Source organism: Chiloscyllium plagiosum, unplaced genomic scaffold (assembly GCF_037043375.1).
Source record: "Chiloscyllium plagiosum isolate Xiang-an unplaced genomic scaffold, Cpla_swu_hap1 HiC_scaffold_14, whole genome shotgun sequence".
Lineage (NCBI taxonomy): Eukaryota > Metazoa > Chordata > Chondrichthyes > Orectolobiformes > Hemiscylliidae > Chiloscyllium > Chiloscyllium plagiosum.
In genome coordinates this window covers 79,408,935-79,425,624 of record NW_028270152.1, presented here as the reverse complement: position 1 = coordinate 79,425,624, position 16,690 = coordinate 79,408,935, and the positions used below count along the sequence as shown (strand labels likewise).

The 16,690-nt window shown below is 45.5% G+C and overlaps 1 protein-coding gene across 4 annotated transcripts in view; it reads right to left on the bottom strand.

The window, feature by feature from the left end:
• nckipsd (NCK interacting protein with SH3 domain) overlaps nucleotides 1-16,690 on the bottom strand; it is a 253,601-nt gene that overhangs the window by 47,368 nt on the left and 189,543 nt on the right. For all 4 annotated transcript variants that reach the window (XR_015759438.1, XR_015759439.1, XM_087994556.1 and 1 more), the window contains 2 exons: nucleotides 6,973-7,111; nucleotides 6,087-6,167 (listed from right to left, as the gene is read on the bottom strand). Coding sequence is in view for 2 of the 4 variants with exons in the window: in XM_087994556.1 (XP_087850682.1) it covers nucleotides 6,087-6,167; nucleotides 6,973-7,111 (220 nt within the window). In the remaining 2 variants the exon portion in view is untranslated. The remainder of the gene's footprint in view (nucleotides 1-6,086; nucleotides 6,168-6,972; nucleotides 7,112-16,690) is intronic.

Here is a 16,690-nt window from a genome sequence, read left to right as displayed (position 1 = left end):
GTGTCCAATGGATTTAGTTACTTTTTAATGTGAGAGGAGGCAGTGAGAAAGTTGGGCACTGACATTCTGTGCAGGTGAGCACCTGACCAGTTGGAGCAACCACTTCACTTCACACATTTAGTGAAAGGAGCGGCACTTGTTATTCTTTCACAGGACGTGGACATTGTTGGAAGGACTAGTATTTATTGCCCATTCCGAACTGCCCCTAAAATGACTGGCTTGTTCAGCCAATTCAGAACTACATGCATTGTTGTGGGTCTGGAGTCACATGTAGGCCAGACCAGATGAGGATGGCAGATTTCTTTCCCTAAAGGACATGGGTGAAGCAGGATAGCTTCATTGCTGCTATCACAAGATAAATATTCCAGATTTAATTGCATTCCAATTTACTTTGCTGCTGCTTTGGGATACTGCTTATGGCTCCAGAGTATTAGCCTTGCTTCTAATCACTAGCCCAGTAATATTATCACAACACCATCACCTCCTCCTCCCCTTAGTTGCCTGTCTTCACCAAGCTAGACTAGATGCACTGACCCATTGATTGTGGGAGTGCTCAACTCTTTCAATTCCTACTGTTTATACAATAGGTAAGGTGAAAGTGGGCACTGCAGATGCTGGAGATTAGAGTCAAGATTAAAGTGGTGCTGGAAAAGCACCGCAGGTCAGGCAGCATCCGAGGAACAGGAAAATCAACATTTCGGGCAAAAGGCAACCTCGGATGCAGCCTGACCTGCGGTGCTTTTCCAGCACCACTCTAATCTTGACTCTTTACAATAAGTAACCCTGTGGACCAGCTTTGCACTCCTGTCCATCCAGCCTTTGTGCTGGAGACAATGAATGGGCGGTGGGGGAGGTCAGTTGAGTTTTCCTGCAAGGCATTCATGGACATGAGCTACAAGTTAGGATCCAGCATTGTCCATGTGATTCCAACTGATGGTTTCTTCAAATGGACAGCAGGTGGCACAATTCCCCTTTCCTCTCGGAACAAGGGATTCACTGACGCCCCCTGGCTATACTCCACATTATCTTACCGTTGTGATGGAAGTTTAATTTTGATCGCAAACTGTAGGCCTGACTAGCAAAGCTTGCAATCATTGCTCATCTCTATTTCCACCAAGGTGGTGAGGAGCTGTAACAAATCCACTAACAACCTCAGTATAATCCACACAAAGACATGATGAGAAAGAATAGGAAATTAATTTGGGAGGAATGTTTCACCATTCAGAAGATTCACAAAGCAAATAGGATGCTTCAGAACACTGAGGCTACACAGACTCTCATTGCACTATGTGAATTCTGGCTGAGGTGAACCCCTGGCCATTGCGCAGATCCTGGCCGGCTTTCTTTAGACTAGCACAGAGATCATAAACACTTCTCACGATCACTCAAACTGAGCTGATGACAGTTCAGGAAGCAGCTAACTTGCGAATGTGTCACAGACAGACAGATTCTGCCAACTGAGCTAATTAGCACTCTTAGATCTGTGGCAACATGCCAACAATTCTAGGCCACTTCAAATGAGTGGAATGATGAAGGTGCTGAAAGATAGACAGGGTAAAGCTGGTTTCTGGACAAGAAATCAAACAGGCCAACCGTAACCTTACTGAATCTGAGCTGGTTGGAATGTTAAGCTCCCAGCTCCTCATTGTAAATGAGCACAATGCAAAATTTACAAAAGTAATAGTGGTACTGAGGTTGGGGTGGGGTAGATGATGACAGATGTAGGGCAGTGAACGAGAGAGGAGAAAAAAGCAGGAAGCAGAACAGGCAACGGGGGGGGGGGGGGGGGGGGTTGGTAATGGGAAGCAAAGTCCTACAGCACAGAGACAGACCCTTTGCCCATACTGGTCCATGCCGACCAAAATGTCCATCCACCCTAACCCTATTTCCCTGCACTTGACCCATCTCCTTCTAATCCTTTCTTATCCTGCTGCAGTTTCTGATAACCTTTCTCATTGTCCACGATATCACCTATTTTAATGTCATCAGCAAACTTACTAATCATGCCTTGTACATTCTCATCCAAATCGTTGCTGTTTGTTGTCCATATCAACGGGCCCAGCACTGTCCCCTGAGGCACTCCACTAGTCACAGGCCCCCAGTCTGAAAAGAATCCTTCCACTATTCCCCTCTGCTTCTGACCATCAAGCCAATTTTGTATCCAATTTGTCAGCTCCCCCTGGATTCCATGCGATCTAACCTTCCAGAGTGGTCTACCAGGTGGAACCTTATCAAAGGCCTTACTGAAACCCCTATAGACTATACCTACCGCCCTGCCCTCGTCAACCTTTCTGGTCACTTCATCAATGAACTCTAACAAATTTGTGAGGCGCGATATCCCACTTAAAAGCCATACTGATTACTTCTCATCAAATCCTGACTTTCTAAACGCATGTTCATCTGAGCTCTCGGAATCTTCTCAAGTAACTTACCCACCACAAATGTTAAGATTATTGGCCGATAATTCCTAGGCTTTTCTTTGCAGCCCTTCTTGAATAAATGCACAACGTTCGCTACCCTCCAGTCTTCTGGGACCTCACCCGGGTGTTATGGTGATGAAAAGTATCAGCTAGAGCCCCTGCAACTTCTTCTCTAGCCTCTCTCAGGATTCCTGGGTATATCTGGTCAAGACCAGGACATTTATCCACCTTCATTCATTGTAATACATCCAATACCTCCTCTACTGTGATATGGACTGTCCCCAACATATCATCACTAACTTCCCCACGTTCCCAAGTCTTCATGTCTTTCTCCATGGTAAATACAGAGGAGGAATATTCATTGAGAACTTCGCTCATCTCATAGAATCCCGACAGTGTGGAAACAGGCCATTTGGCCCAAAAGGTCCACACCGACCCTCTGACGAGTAACCCTCCCAGACCCATTCCCCAACCCTGTTACTCTATATTTACCCCTGACTAATGCACCCAACCTACATATCCCTGAACAGTATGGGCAATTTAGTGTGGCCAATTCACCTAATCGGCACATCTTTGGATTGTGGGAGGAAACCCACGCAGACACAGGGAGAACGTGCAAGCTCCAACGCAGATAGTCTCTGGCACTGTGAGGCAGTCGTGCTAGCCACTGAGCCACCGTGCCACTCCTGTGGTTCTAAACATACATGTCTACTTTGGTCCTTGAGAGGTCCCATTCTCTCTCTAGTTATTCTTTTTCCTTTAACATACTTAAAGTACCTCTTTAGAATCCCCCGAATTGTCTCAGCCAAGGCTTTATCTCATGCCCCCTTTTTGCCCTCCTGATTTCCTTCTTCAGTAAACTCCTGTATTCCCTCTATACCTCCAGGGATTCCTTTGATCCCAGCTGCCTGTACCTGAGCTACGCCTCCCTCCTTTTTTCTGGTCAAGGCCTCAATATTTCGTCATCCAGGATTCTCTATTCCTACCAATACAAACCTTGTACTCTGGCTATCTCACTTGTGAAGGCCTCCCACTTTGCCAGCCCTCTGGCAAAGGATCTACTCCAATCAAATCCAAGCCAGCTCCTGTCTAATTCCATCAAAATTCGCCCTGCCCCAACTTAAACCTGTGGACCAGTTTTGTCCCTCTCTACGATTATTTTAAAATTAATACAACTATGGTCACTGGTCCCAAAGTGCTCAAGAAAGATAGGGGGAAGAGACATGGAGGATAAAGAGAGGTGGGTGCAGTTCCTTAGCAATAAGCGAGATTTTAAAAACATGCTGCATCTGGCTGTGAACTCTTTCTGAGACCGGTAGACACCCACCTCTCAGCACTGGAAGCTGCACTTGCTGGAGCTAGCATTCCCAAGGCAGGTACAAACCCATGATTTGTGAAGGTTTGTAGCTCAGGTTGAGGTTTGGGGTGTAGGTTTGCTCGCTGAGCTGTAGGTTTGATATCCAGACGTTTCATTACCTGGCTAGGTAACATCATCAGTGGCGACCTCCAAGTGAAGCGAAGCTGTTGTCTCCTGCTTTCTATTAATATGTTTGTCCTGCATGGGGTTCCTGGGGTTTGTGGTGATGTCATTTCCTGTTCGTTTTCTGAGGGGTTGATAGATGGCATCTAGATCTATGTGTTTGTTTATGGCGTTGTGTTTGGAGTGCCAGGCCTCTAGGAATTCTCTGGCATGTCTTTGCTTAGTCTGTCCCAGGATAGATGTGTTGTCCCAGTCGAAATGGTGTTTTTTTTCATTCGTGTGTAGGGCTACGAGGGAGAGAGGGTCGTGTCTTTTTGAGGTTAGCTGGTGTTCGTGTATCCTGGTGGCTAACTTTCTTCCTGTTTGTCCTACATAGTGTTTGTGGCAGTCCTTGCATGGAATTTTGTAGATGACATTGGTTTTGTCCATGGGTTGTACTGGGTCTTTTAAGTTTGTTAGTTTTTGTTTGACAGTGTTGGTGGGTTTATGTGCGACTAGGATTCCGAGGGGTCTCAGTAATCTGGCTGTCATTTCTGAAACTTCTTTGATGTATGGTAAGGTGGTTAAGGTTTCTGGCTGTGTTTTTGTCCATGGGTTGTGCTGGGTCTTTTAAGTTTGTTAGTTTTTGTTTGATACTCAAATAATACAGTGCACAGATTTCTCAAGAACAAACCACGACAAGCAGACCAAACACAGCCAGAAACCCTAGCCACCTTACCATACATCAAAGTAGTTTCAGAAATGACAGCCAGACTACTGAGACCCCTCGGAATCCTAGTCGCACATAAACCCACCAACACTGTCAAACAAAAACTAACAAACTTAAAAGACCCAGTACAACCCATGGACAAAACCAACGTCATCTACAAAATTCCATGCAAGGACTGCCACAAACACCACATAGGACAAACAGGAAGAAAGTTAGCCACCAGGATACACGAACACCAGCTAGCCACAAAAAGACACGACCCTCTCTCCCTCGTAGCCCTGCACATGGATGAAAAAAAAACCCACCATTTCGACTGGGACAACACATCTATCCTGGAACAGGCTAAGCAAAGACATGCCAGAGAATTCCTAGACGCCTGGCACTCCAACCACAACGCCATAAACAAACACATAGATCTAGATGCCATCTATCAACCCCTCAGAAAACGAACAGGAAATGACATCACCACAAACCCCAGGAACCCCAACCAGGAGAAAGATATAAATAGAAAGCAGGAGACAACAGCTTTGCTTCACTTGGAGGTCACCACTGATGATGTTACCTAGCCAGGTAATGAAACGTCTGGATATCAAACCTACAGCTCAGCGAGCAAACCTACACCCTAAACCCACAAACCCATGAAATGTCCTCATTTCCACGACCCACCTTAAGACTGAAAGTCAGGCCCAGGGGCAGAACCTAGCAACGTTAAAGATTCACAGTTCATGGATTGCATCGTTTGAAAAGAGGATGCTATATTGAAGAGCACATAGATATGAGGAACAGTCCCCAGAACTCCAGTCCTTTACCTTAGCCTTGAGGCCTCCTTTAGTGCAGCCACAATGGTCTTGGTAGCGGAATCATGGGGTTCCCAAAGAAGTAGCCATGACCGAGGAGTGACCAGGAAGGCACAAGGCTAGGGGGTCACTCATTCCCTCTGTGTCATTGGGGGATACGGACAGTGCTGGGTGGTGATGGTGGAATGGGTGAGAGAGGAGTTGAGGAGGCTTTCTGCGAGGCCTGGAACTGCCATAGCAACCAACAGGCTGACTAACCTAATACTCAAAACCCAAACATAACCTGAAGAAATCCCATTCCAGCCAGTAACACACTCCCGAAGGGAGGATGGACTATTTGCTTTCTTCAAAACATTCTTTACTGGACCTTTGATCTTTTCCTCTCAACTCTAATCTTGCTTCAGATCATAGAGTCAAAGAGGTCTCAGCACAGAAAAAAGGCACTTTTGCCCATCATATCTGTAGCAGTCAAAAACAAGCTCCTAACTGTTCTAACCCTATCTTCCAGAACTTGGCCTTGTATGCTTTGGCATTGCAAATACTTCTTAAATGTTATGAGGGTGTCTGCTTCAGCCTGTAATTGGAGAAGGAGAAAGGGTGGGAGCGAAGAAGCCTGTGACTGAAGGAGCAGCATGGGCAAGACAGAGAAAGTCAGGCATGTTCTATAGGTTTATACATACCATAGTGATGATAGGGCAGTGGTTCACCCATCGAAAAGATCATGGTGAGCAGCAGTGCAGAGTAACACAACTTTTGGTGCTCTGTGGGAGAAAAGAAACCATAATCAGTGCTGGTCAACTCCAATCATTACATTTTAAATCTGGTATTACTGACTGTAAGAGGATTAAGAGCTGAAAATGTGTTGCTGGAAAAGCGCAGCAGGTCAGGCAGCATCCAAAGAACAGGAGAATCGACGTTTCGGGCATAAGCCCTTCTTCAGACCTCCCTCCGGATCCTCCGCTCCTCCCTCTACAAGGATTTCAGTGAGTCCCTCTCTCACTGCACACCCCAGGTCATCTCCTCTGCACAGAAGCTCTTCAGCCACGTTCTCAAACAGACTCGCTACCACAGCCACATCTCCTTCCTCAGCACCTGCCTACGGAACCGACTGATCCTGCACGGACTCCGGACTACGTTCCGACCAACAAAATTTGGACCCAACCAGGACCTACAACAAATCCGAAGCCTCCAGCAACAGACCTCCCTCCGGATCCTCCGCTCTCTCCTGTTCCTTGGATGCTGCCTGACCTGCTGCGCTTTTCCAGCAACACATTTTCAGCTCTGATCTCCAGCATCTGCAGTCCTCACTTTCTCCTGTAAGAGGATTAAACCAAACATAGCCTCTGTTGACTGAATAGTGAATCTTATCATATCCATTAATCTGAGCAGACAGTACAATGTGGGTGGCACTGTACAATACGGACTGCACTTATCTGCCTGTATAATGCATACTGCTCTTCATACACAGTACCACCATCAATCTCAAATCCTCAAACTTATTAAATCTGCAGAAAACCACGTGTTGTGTTTCAGTTCTTTGTTGATGGGATACTGTTTCCTGCCTACCTTTGGTGTCAGCTTGCATGTCCCGTGCCAGTTCCATTGGCAGCACAGAGTTTGCCAGGGTGGAGATGATTGATGCGTCCAGGTTACACATGGCTCCAAAACATTTCAGTAAGAACAGGCGCAATGTGACACGATGTTCCTGGCACAGAATAGGACAATGGTTAGACACAGCACACACCTTACACCAGCTGTGTTCAGTCATAGTACATAAACTCACCAAGCTCTCAATACTGTCAGTGTACCAAGGCTTGAGCTAAAGGCCCCCCCACCACCACCACCACCATCCCAGTACACACTTCAGAACAACAATACTAATGGAACTTCAGTATCTTTATCTTTTGAAATACTTCAAAGCTTTCAGTCACTGGATCATAGGAGATAGATGTCACAATCACAGATGTGCACAAGGACTAGCACAAATCTCAACACTCTGTTTGGAGTCAGTAGCAGCAGTGCTGACCCTGAACTTTCAATTCTTAACAGTGACACCCACTCCTCACCTCCCACCAATCAGGACTTGTCTGGTCTCCTGTCCCACACACTGAGTTGCGTAGTGTCAGGCAGACTGGAGGTGTCAAGGTGAAAGGTTTGTAACAACACTGGAGCAGGGCTTCAAAATTCAGGAACAAAGCCTGGGAATAGTGGAAGCTAGGAAACGAGACAATGTGCCACCTGAGGGTAAAATCCCAAAATGTCATGGAAATGTGATGCAGCTGCACAGTTGAAAGGAAGAACGGGTTAATATAAATAAAACAGCACTCTCCAAAGGACTGGTTCAGTGGGTTCTCAGACAGAGGAACCTGAACTACAGACATCCTACTTTGTCACAAAGGATGCATGGGGAAGACAGCACGTGGGCATTGCTCTTTGGAGACTTAGTATGGATTGATCAGCTGAATAGCTCTCTTCCCGAGCTGTCATCTCTGCCTTGATATGATGAAATGAGGAGTATTGGAGAGTGATTCAGACCCCCAAACCGGTTTCATTGTTCCTCCAATGACTCATTCCACCCACACAGAGGCTCCTCACCACCTAATTGGATCTTAGATTTAATTAAACTAGTATCTATTTCTTTCTGTGGGAGACAGGTCACATTTATGTCAGCCTTTGTGCAAAGAAATATTCCCGAACATCTCTGATCATTCTAGCTCCATAGTTAATGTTATGGTCCCTTCCCTATAATCCAACCCCCACCCCTATCCTCTGTCAGCCTCCTTTCAAGTCCAAAAAAGAACACCAACCACATCAACCTTTTCCATATCCTAGGTGATACAGGCCTGGTTTATCTAATCTCTCCTCACAACCTAAGCCTTGAGCCCTGGAGCTATTCTGGTGAACCCACACTGCACTCCCCTCCAAGGCCAATATAGCCTATTCTGTACTCGTACATCCAATATGGTTCAACAAGTGCTTTGGACAGATTAGATTAGATTAGATTCCCTACAGTGAGGAAACAGGCCCTTCAGCCCAACAAGTCCACACCGCCCCTCTGAAAAGCAACCCACCCGGACCCACTTCCCTCTGACTAATGCACCTAACACTGTGGGCAATTTAGTACAGCCAATTCACCTGACCTGCACATCTTTGGACTGTGGGAGGAAACCGGAGAACCCAGAGGAAACCCATCCAGACACAGGGAAAATGTGCAAACTCCACACAGACAGTCACCCAAAGCTGGAATTGAACCTGGGACCCTGGCGCTGTAAGGCAACAGTGCTAACCACTGAGCCACCCTGTGAACTGCAGCAAAACTTTGTTCTTTTTGTATTCTAAAACCTCTCAAGATAAAGCTAAGCTTTCACTAATTCTTATGCCTGACCACCACAGTGATAGCAATCTGCAGACATGGACATCTAATTGGTTTTGGAACTTCAGTCTTCTTAACTTTTCGATAGCAATCAAGCGAAACAAATAACCTTGTATGGAAGCTGTGTCAAAATCCATTTGCTCTCAGACTTGTTACCGAGCATCAGTGCATCATGCCTGCACTAGTTCTACCACCTAACACAAACCTACTGCTTTCTCCACATATCTCGCACACTTTCAATCTGAAAACCATTCAATGCCTCCTTGAATGCCTCGGCTGAACCTGCCTCCACTACGTTGCCAGGCAGTGCATTCCAGACCTTAACTAATCGCTGTGTGGGAAGCTTCTTCCTCACACCACCCTTTGTTTACAAAAGAAAATGGTTAAATTTATTCATTTTGAAAATTTAACAACATCTTTTGATTAATTTGGGATGCTGCTGTCCACATTCAGTACTGTGCCACTGAACCTTTGTAACATCAGCAAACTTAAACGTACAGCTCTCTTTTGCATTCTTCAACACATGGTAAATAGTTGAGGCACATTGCAGATATTTACGGGACACCTCGCGTTACCTCCTTTAAGGACAGTTACAGCTGACAGATCAGTGTTAATGGACTCTCAGCACTTCACAGTGATTCAGTATGAGCACTCTTGGGTCAGACTGACATCATCAGCACAGGAAAGGGAACCACTGATCAGAAATGTTACTCTGACTGAACAGAAATTTGAACAAGAGCTTGGCTGTTCTTCAAAAGGATTTTACTCACGAGTCAGATGTGTAAAAGTTGCTTTGACACAAGAGACTGAAAGTTGGAGTAATCAGAGGTGAAAAATGAGAAGCCAGGAAGATTAAGGAAAAGCTGAATGAGCAATTCGTGAGCTGAGGCAAGAGTTCAGTTCCTGCAAAACGGCAAGATAAGGGCTACTGAGATACCCATCAGGAAAAATGTTGAAGACACACCAGAATAATCACTCCAGTTTCATTATTCCAGAGTAAGGAAAGGCAATGCAAACTACTGCAGTACGCTGGAGGGACGATTTGGATCAGCTCCTAAAATCTCCATTAAAAGAAAAGTGACAGAAATTATAATTACAAACACAATGAACTGAAACTCTTAATATGTCAAAGCTTCAAGATTCCACAGGGCTCACTGTTGGGGTCCATGCTGTTTGTCGTTTCTCTACCAGATTGAGACTTGAATGGAGGAGGACTGATCAGTAAGCTTGCAGATAATGCAAAAATTGGTGGATGGCAATCAGTGAGGAGGTTAACCTTAGGCTATAAGAGGATATAGATGGGTTGATCAGTGGCAAGTGGAAATCAATCTGGGTAAATGTGAGGTGATGCACTTAGGCAAGACAAAAAAGGCAAGGGAATGCAAGATGTAGCACCTTGGGAAACAGCATGGATCAGAGAGGCCTTGTGTGCACTGATCCTTTAACATTTCAGGGCAGGTACATTGGACAAACAGGCAGAAAACTAGCCACCAGGATACTTGAACACCAACTAGCCACAAAATGACATGACCCTCTCTCACTGGTATCCTGACAGACAGATAAGGAAGGACACCACTTCAACTGGGACAACACATCCATCTTAGGACAAGCCAAAAGAGACACGCATGAGAATTCCTAGAAGCATGGCATTCCAACCGGAACTCTATCAATAAACATATCGAGTTAGACCCCATCTACCACCCCTGAAAAAAAGAACAGGAAATGACATTACAACAGGAAATGACATTACCACAGGAACTAACATCACCAGCCCAAGGAAACCCAAACATATAAATAGAAAGCAGGAATCATGTACAGTGCTTCGCCTGAGGCCCACTGAAGATCTTACCGAGTATGGTCACGAAACGTCTGGAAATGAACCCCCAGCTCAGCGAGCAAGCCTACATCCAGACACTCTGTCTTCTACGGACCAGTCAATTCTGTATCCAGACGGTCAAACTTCCCTGTATCCCTTGCCTCCTTGCTGTTGAATGAATCTACCATGGGGAACTTTATCAAACGCCTTGCTAAAATCATATACACCACATCCACTGCTCTAACTACATTAATGTGTTTGGTCATATCCTCAAAGAATTCAATAAGGCTTGTGAGGCCCTTTACAAAGCTATGCTGACTATCTCTAATCAAACTATGCTTTTCCAAATAATCATAAATCCTGTCTCTCAGAATCCTCTCCAATAATTTGTCCACCATTAATGTATGACATGGAGTAGACTAACCCCCCCCCCCCACCCCCCGACACTAATTTAAACCTGCAATACAGAAATGATTTAATCCATGCTGTAATCTGTTAAAATTCAAGAGGTCAAGAACTGCTGCCTCACAGCCTGGGGCGACTGTCTGTGTGGAGTTTGCACATTCTCCCCGTGTCTGCGTGGGTTTCCTCTGGGTGCTGCGGATTCCTCCCACAGTCCAAAGTTGTGCAGATTAGGGGTATTGCCCATAGTGTTCAGGGATGTGTGGGCTTGGTGCATCAGTCAGGGGTCATGTAGAGTGGTAGGTGTCGGGGAATGGGTCGGTGTGGACTTGTTAGGCCAAACAGCCTGTTTCCACACTGTATGGATTCCATAATATTTCTACAAAAACTATCCCAAAAGTCACTATTTCAAGTAGAAAAAAATTAAGAACTTTATGCTTTAAAGTCTAACATAGAATATTAACTAAAAACTATTTACAACTCCTTTCGCTAACCTATCTTTTTTTACTTTCCCGTTACAGGTCGATAAAACCCCCTCGATTAAGATTTACCGAAAAATTCAAATTTCAAAACCAGCCACCTGTTGAATCTTCTTTTTCTATCTTCCTCTGGAGAGTTGCTCTCCAGGTTGGTCTTGCTGGTATTTTCTCTGGGAAAACGCCTTCTCTGGACAGGTACCTCTCAGAGAGTTCTCACTTGCAGCCGACATTTGTTGGTCTTTTCGCAGTTCTCCTCCAACTGTTCAATTTTGTTTCAGTTTTATATCCCAAAGCATCAGATTGTTTCATTGGTGTTAATATTGTCAAAATGCTAAATTCAAACTTGATTGGAGTTTGGTATTTTGGGGCATAATTTAAACTGATTGGCTGAATCTGAATTTGTTTTCTTTTGTGTCCAGGCAACCCAGCTACTCTGGCTGTTCGACCAAATGTTACCTTGTTCAGAACACTTGGTGCTGTGTCAGGTAGTTCTGCTAGCTTTTAACTCTCGTAAAGGTACAGTACCCCTTACACCTTCATAACATAGTAATCCCCAGGGTTATCCCTATTACCTTTCTTGAACAAAGGAATAACATTTGCCACCCTCCAATTATCTGGCACTACTCCTGTGGACAGTGAGGACGCAAAGATCAAGGTGGTGCATTCTCTTCCCTCACTTTCCGTAGTAACCTTGGGTATATCCTGTCTGGACTGGGGACTTATCTATAGTCAAGTTTTTCAAAGTCTCCAGCACATCTGCCTTCTAAACATCAATCTGTTTGACATATCAGCCTGCTTCATGCTGCCCTCACAAACAACAAGGTCTCTCTCACTAGTGAATACTGAAGCAAAGTATTCATTAAGGAACTTCACTGCCTCCTCCAACCTCAGGCACAAGTTCCCTCCACTATCCCTGATCGGCCCTACCCTCACTCTGGCCATCCCCTTGTTCCTCACATAAGTGCAGAATGCCTTGGGATTTTCCTTAATCCTACCCACCAAGGGTTTTTTCATGCCCCCTTCTAGCTCTCCTAAGTCCATTCTTCAGTTCCTTCCTGGCTACCTTGTAACCCTCTGGAGCCCTATCTGATCCTTGCCTCCTCAACCTTAAGTAAGCTTCCTTCTTCCTCTTGACTCTGTGTTCCATATCCCTTGTTATCCAAGGTACCTTCACCCTACTATGCCTTCCTTGCCTCAGTGGGGCAGACCTATCCAGCACACGCAGCAAGTGCTCTCTAAACAAATTCCACATTTTTGTCATGCATTTCCTTAAGAATATCTGTTCCCAATTTATGTTTCACAGTTCCTGCATAATAGCATTGTAATTCCCCCTTCTCCCCTCAATTAAATACTTTCCCATATCATCTGCTCTTACCCTCTCCATGACGATAGTAAAGATCAGGGAGTTGTGATTACTATCACTGAAATACTCTCCCACCTGACACCTGACCTCGTTCGTTGTCAAGCACCAAATCCAATATGGCCTCCCCTCTAGTCAGCCTACCTACATATTGAGTCAGGAATCCTTCCTGGAGACACCTGACAAAATTTACTCCATCCAAACTACTTGCACTAAGTAGGGAAGTTGAAGTCACCCGTGACAACAACCCTGTTACTCGTGCACCTTTCCAAAATCCACCTTCCAATCTGACCCGCCGTGTCTCCGTTGCTTTTGGAGCAGTCTGTAGAAAACTTCCAATACTTTCCTGTTTCTGACTTCCACCCATACTGACTCTGTAGACAAACCCTCCTCAATGACCTCCCTTTGTGCAGTTGAGATCATATCCCTGATTAGCAATGCCACCTCTCCCACCTTTTTTTTTTAACCTCCCTCCTGATTCCTCTTGAAACATCTAAACCCCGAATGTCCAACCATTGCTGCCCTGTGACATCCAAATCTCCATAATGGCAACAACATCGTAGCTCCAAATGCTGATCTAAGTTTCATCAACCTTACTCCTGACACTTCTTGCAGCAAAATAGACACACACCAACCCATAACACTGACTGCAACTTTGCCCTATCAACTGTCTATCCTTGCTCACAGACTCTGTGCACGCTGTATCTGCCTGTTCACCAGCTACCCCATCCTCTGATCCGTAGCTCCTGTTCCTATCCCCTGCCAAACTAGTTTAAACCCTCCTGATTAACTCTAGCAAAGCTCCTGCCCAGGATATTGGTGTGTCCTTCCAGTTCAGGTTCAACCCATCCTTCTTGAACAGGTCCCACCTTCCCCAGGAGGTATCCCAATAATCCACATATCTGAAGCCCTCCCTTTTACACTAGCCCTGTAGCCATTGTTCAGCTGCACTCGCTTTCTATTCCTGGCAACACTAGCATGTGGCACTGGTAGGAATCCTGAGATTACTACTCTGCTCGTCCTGTCTTTTAGCTTCCAACCTAACTTCCTAAATTCTCTTTTCAGGTCCTCATCCGTTTTCCTAGCTCGGTCATTGTACCACGACTTCTGGCTGCTCACTCTCCCCGTTAAGAATCGTATAGACTCGATCCGAAACATCCCTGACTCTGGAACCCAGGAGGCAACATAATATCTGGGAATCTCGTTTGCAACCACAGAATTTCCTGTCTGTTCCTCTAACCATTGAATCTCCTATCACTATCGCTCTCCTATTCTCTACCCTTCCCTACTGGGCCACAGAGTCAGGCTCAGTGCCAGAGACCTGGTCGCTGTGGCTTTCCCCCTCCCCCTGCAAACAGTATCAAAAACGGTATACTTATTATTGAGGGGAATGGTCACAGGGATTCCCTGTACCATCTGCCTATCCCCTTTCCCTCTCCTGACGGTCACCCAGCTCCCTTTATCCAGTAACTTTGGTGTGACCACCTCCCTATAACCCCTCTCTATCACCCACTCAGCCTCCCGAATGATTCAATGTTCATCCAGCTCCAATTCCGTAATGTAGTCTATGAGAAGCTGGAATTGGGTGCACTTCTTGTCGGTGAAGTCAGCGAAGACACTAGTGGTGACCCTTACCTCCCACATCCCACAAGAGGAGTACGCAACTTCCCCAGCTTCCATCCTCTCTGCTCTAAATTGCCAAAAGAGATTTTTTAAAAATCCTTACTTTCCCAACCTGCCACACAGAGTCTTGATGAGGATTGCCAATTGGTTGGTGGCAAAGGAAGGTGGGTTGCAGCTAGGATCATTATTATCAGTGACACAGTGGCTCAGTAGTTAGCATTGCCGCCTCACAGTGACAGGGATCCGGGTTTGATTCTACCTTTGGGCCACTGCCTGTGTGGAGTCTGCATATTCTCCCCATGTCTGCATGGGTTTCCGCTGAGTGCTCCGGTTTCCTCCCACAGTCCAAAAACGTGTACGTTAGGGTGAAGTGTCCAAGCCAAACTGCCCATCTTGTTCCAGGGACGTGCAGGCGAGGGTGGATTAGTCATGGGAAATCCAGGGTTACAAGGGGTGAGTCTGGGTGGGCTGCTCTTCAGAGGGCTGGTGTGGACTCGATGGGCTGAATGGCCTGTTTCCACACTGTAGGGATCCTATGATTATTGAGCACTGAGATTCTTCCCTGTCTTACCCGTCTTCCATCTGCCTCAACTCTACTTCTGCTTTTCAGCTTGCCCTTCACCACTATCTGTCGAATTCACTTCTGCCTAACTGTGTCTGGACATAAAAATGCACAACAAACAAATGATTAAAACTAAAGCGGCAAATGTAATTTCAGAGTTACCAAAAGAGGAGTCACATTTGAAAGCAACAAGGTGATCTTTAGTAGAAATGGTAAAGTGGCAACATCTATGTAGCTTTGACCCTCTCATCTTATTTCTCAACAGCATCTGGTAGAAAACAAGAATGGCCTCAGATGCATTCTCACAAATTGAAGGGCTTTTGAGGGATGATTTGACAGGGATGGACAAAAATAGTAAAAACAAGAGACAAATTCAAAGCACAAAGAAAATCAAAGCCCCACATTTCATGTCAAGCAGACGAGAGAGAAAGAGATAGAGGTGGAAGAATTATGCTGTTCGCTGAGTACATAGAGTATTCTGCCACAACCGGTGAGTAATGTAAAAGCTCAGAGCTCAACATAAGATTTGATCATATCTGCAACAGGATCATTTGTAATAGACAGATGGATTGGCCTGTGAAAAAGACATTGCGAAAATATGCGAAATGAGTCAATGATTTTGAGAAGATTGCTAATCGCTTGGGTTCTATGTCAGTTTGAAGTTACATCTTAGAATTTACCTCAGCCATTTTTTAAAATAGGAGAATGTGAGGATTGCAGATGCTGGAGATCAGAGTCCAAAACGTGTGGCGCTGGAAAAGTACAGCAAGTCAGGCAGCATCCGAGGACCAGGAGAGTTGACATTTTGGGCATAAGTCCTTCAGCAGGTATGTCCTGATGAAGGGCTCATGCCCAATACGTTGACTCTTCCGCTCCTTGGATGCTGCCTGACCTGCTGTGCTTTTCCAGTGGCACACTTTGACTATTTTGGGGGGGGGTCCACACTGATTCTCCAAAAAGTAACCCACCCAGACCCATTCCCCTACTCTATATTTACCCCTGACTAATGCACCTAACACTTTGGGCAATTTAGCATGGCCAATTCACCCGACCAGCATACCTTTGGAATGTGTGAGGAAACCCACACAGACGCGGGGAGAATGTGCAAACTCCACACATACGGTTGCCCGAGGTGGGAATCGAACCCATGCCCCTGGCGCTGTAAGGCAGCAGTGCTAACCACTAAGCTACTGTGCGGCCATGTGGAAGCTGAGAGCTCCACTCTGGCTTCGGTGATATTATTTGTGTGACACAACTCAGCAATACTTCTGGGGAGAAGGAAGACTGCCTTTGCCGACAGCAATCAAGGGACCCTGTGCCCTCAAAGACTAGAAATTCCCATTCTGTCATTCCTGCTTGTCTAATGTATTTATAACACCTCACTCAAATGATCCTAACTCAAGTTAGAAACCCATACTTTGCTGCATCAAGCCAAGAATTCAGAATCTAGACAAACTTACACGAGGCAGCAATTAGGAGAACAAGATTAGTGGGGGATAAAGGAGGTAAAAATGGAGTACCCTGTGGGGAAAATCAGGTTTAGTGAGTGGGAGGTAATAGAGCAATGGGATTGTATGAGAAATGCCTTAGTTCAGCTGAAGGAAAGTCTGCATTGTCTCCTACTGGGGTAAAAATCTGATGTTAAACATCAAAGCAAGGCTAGTATAAT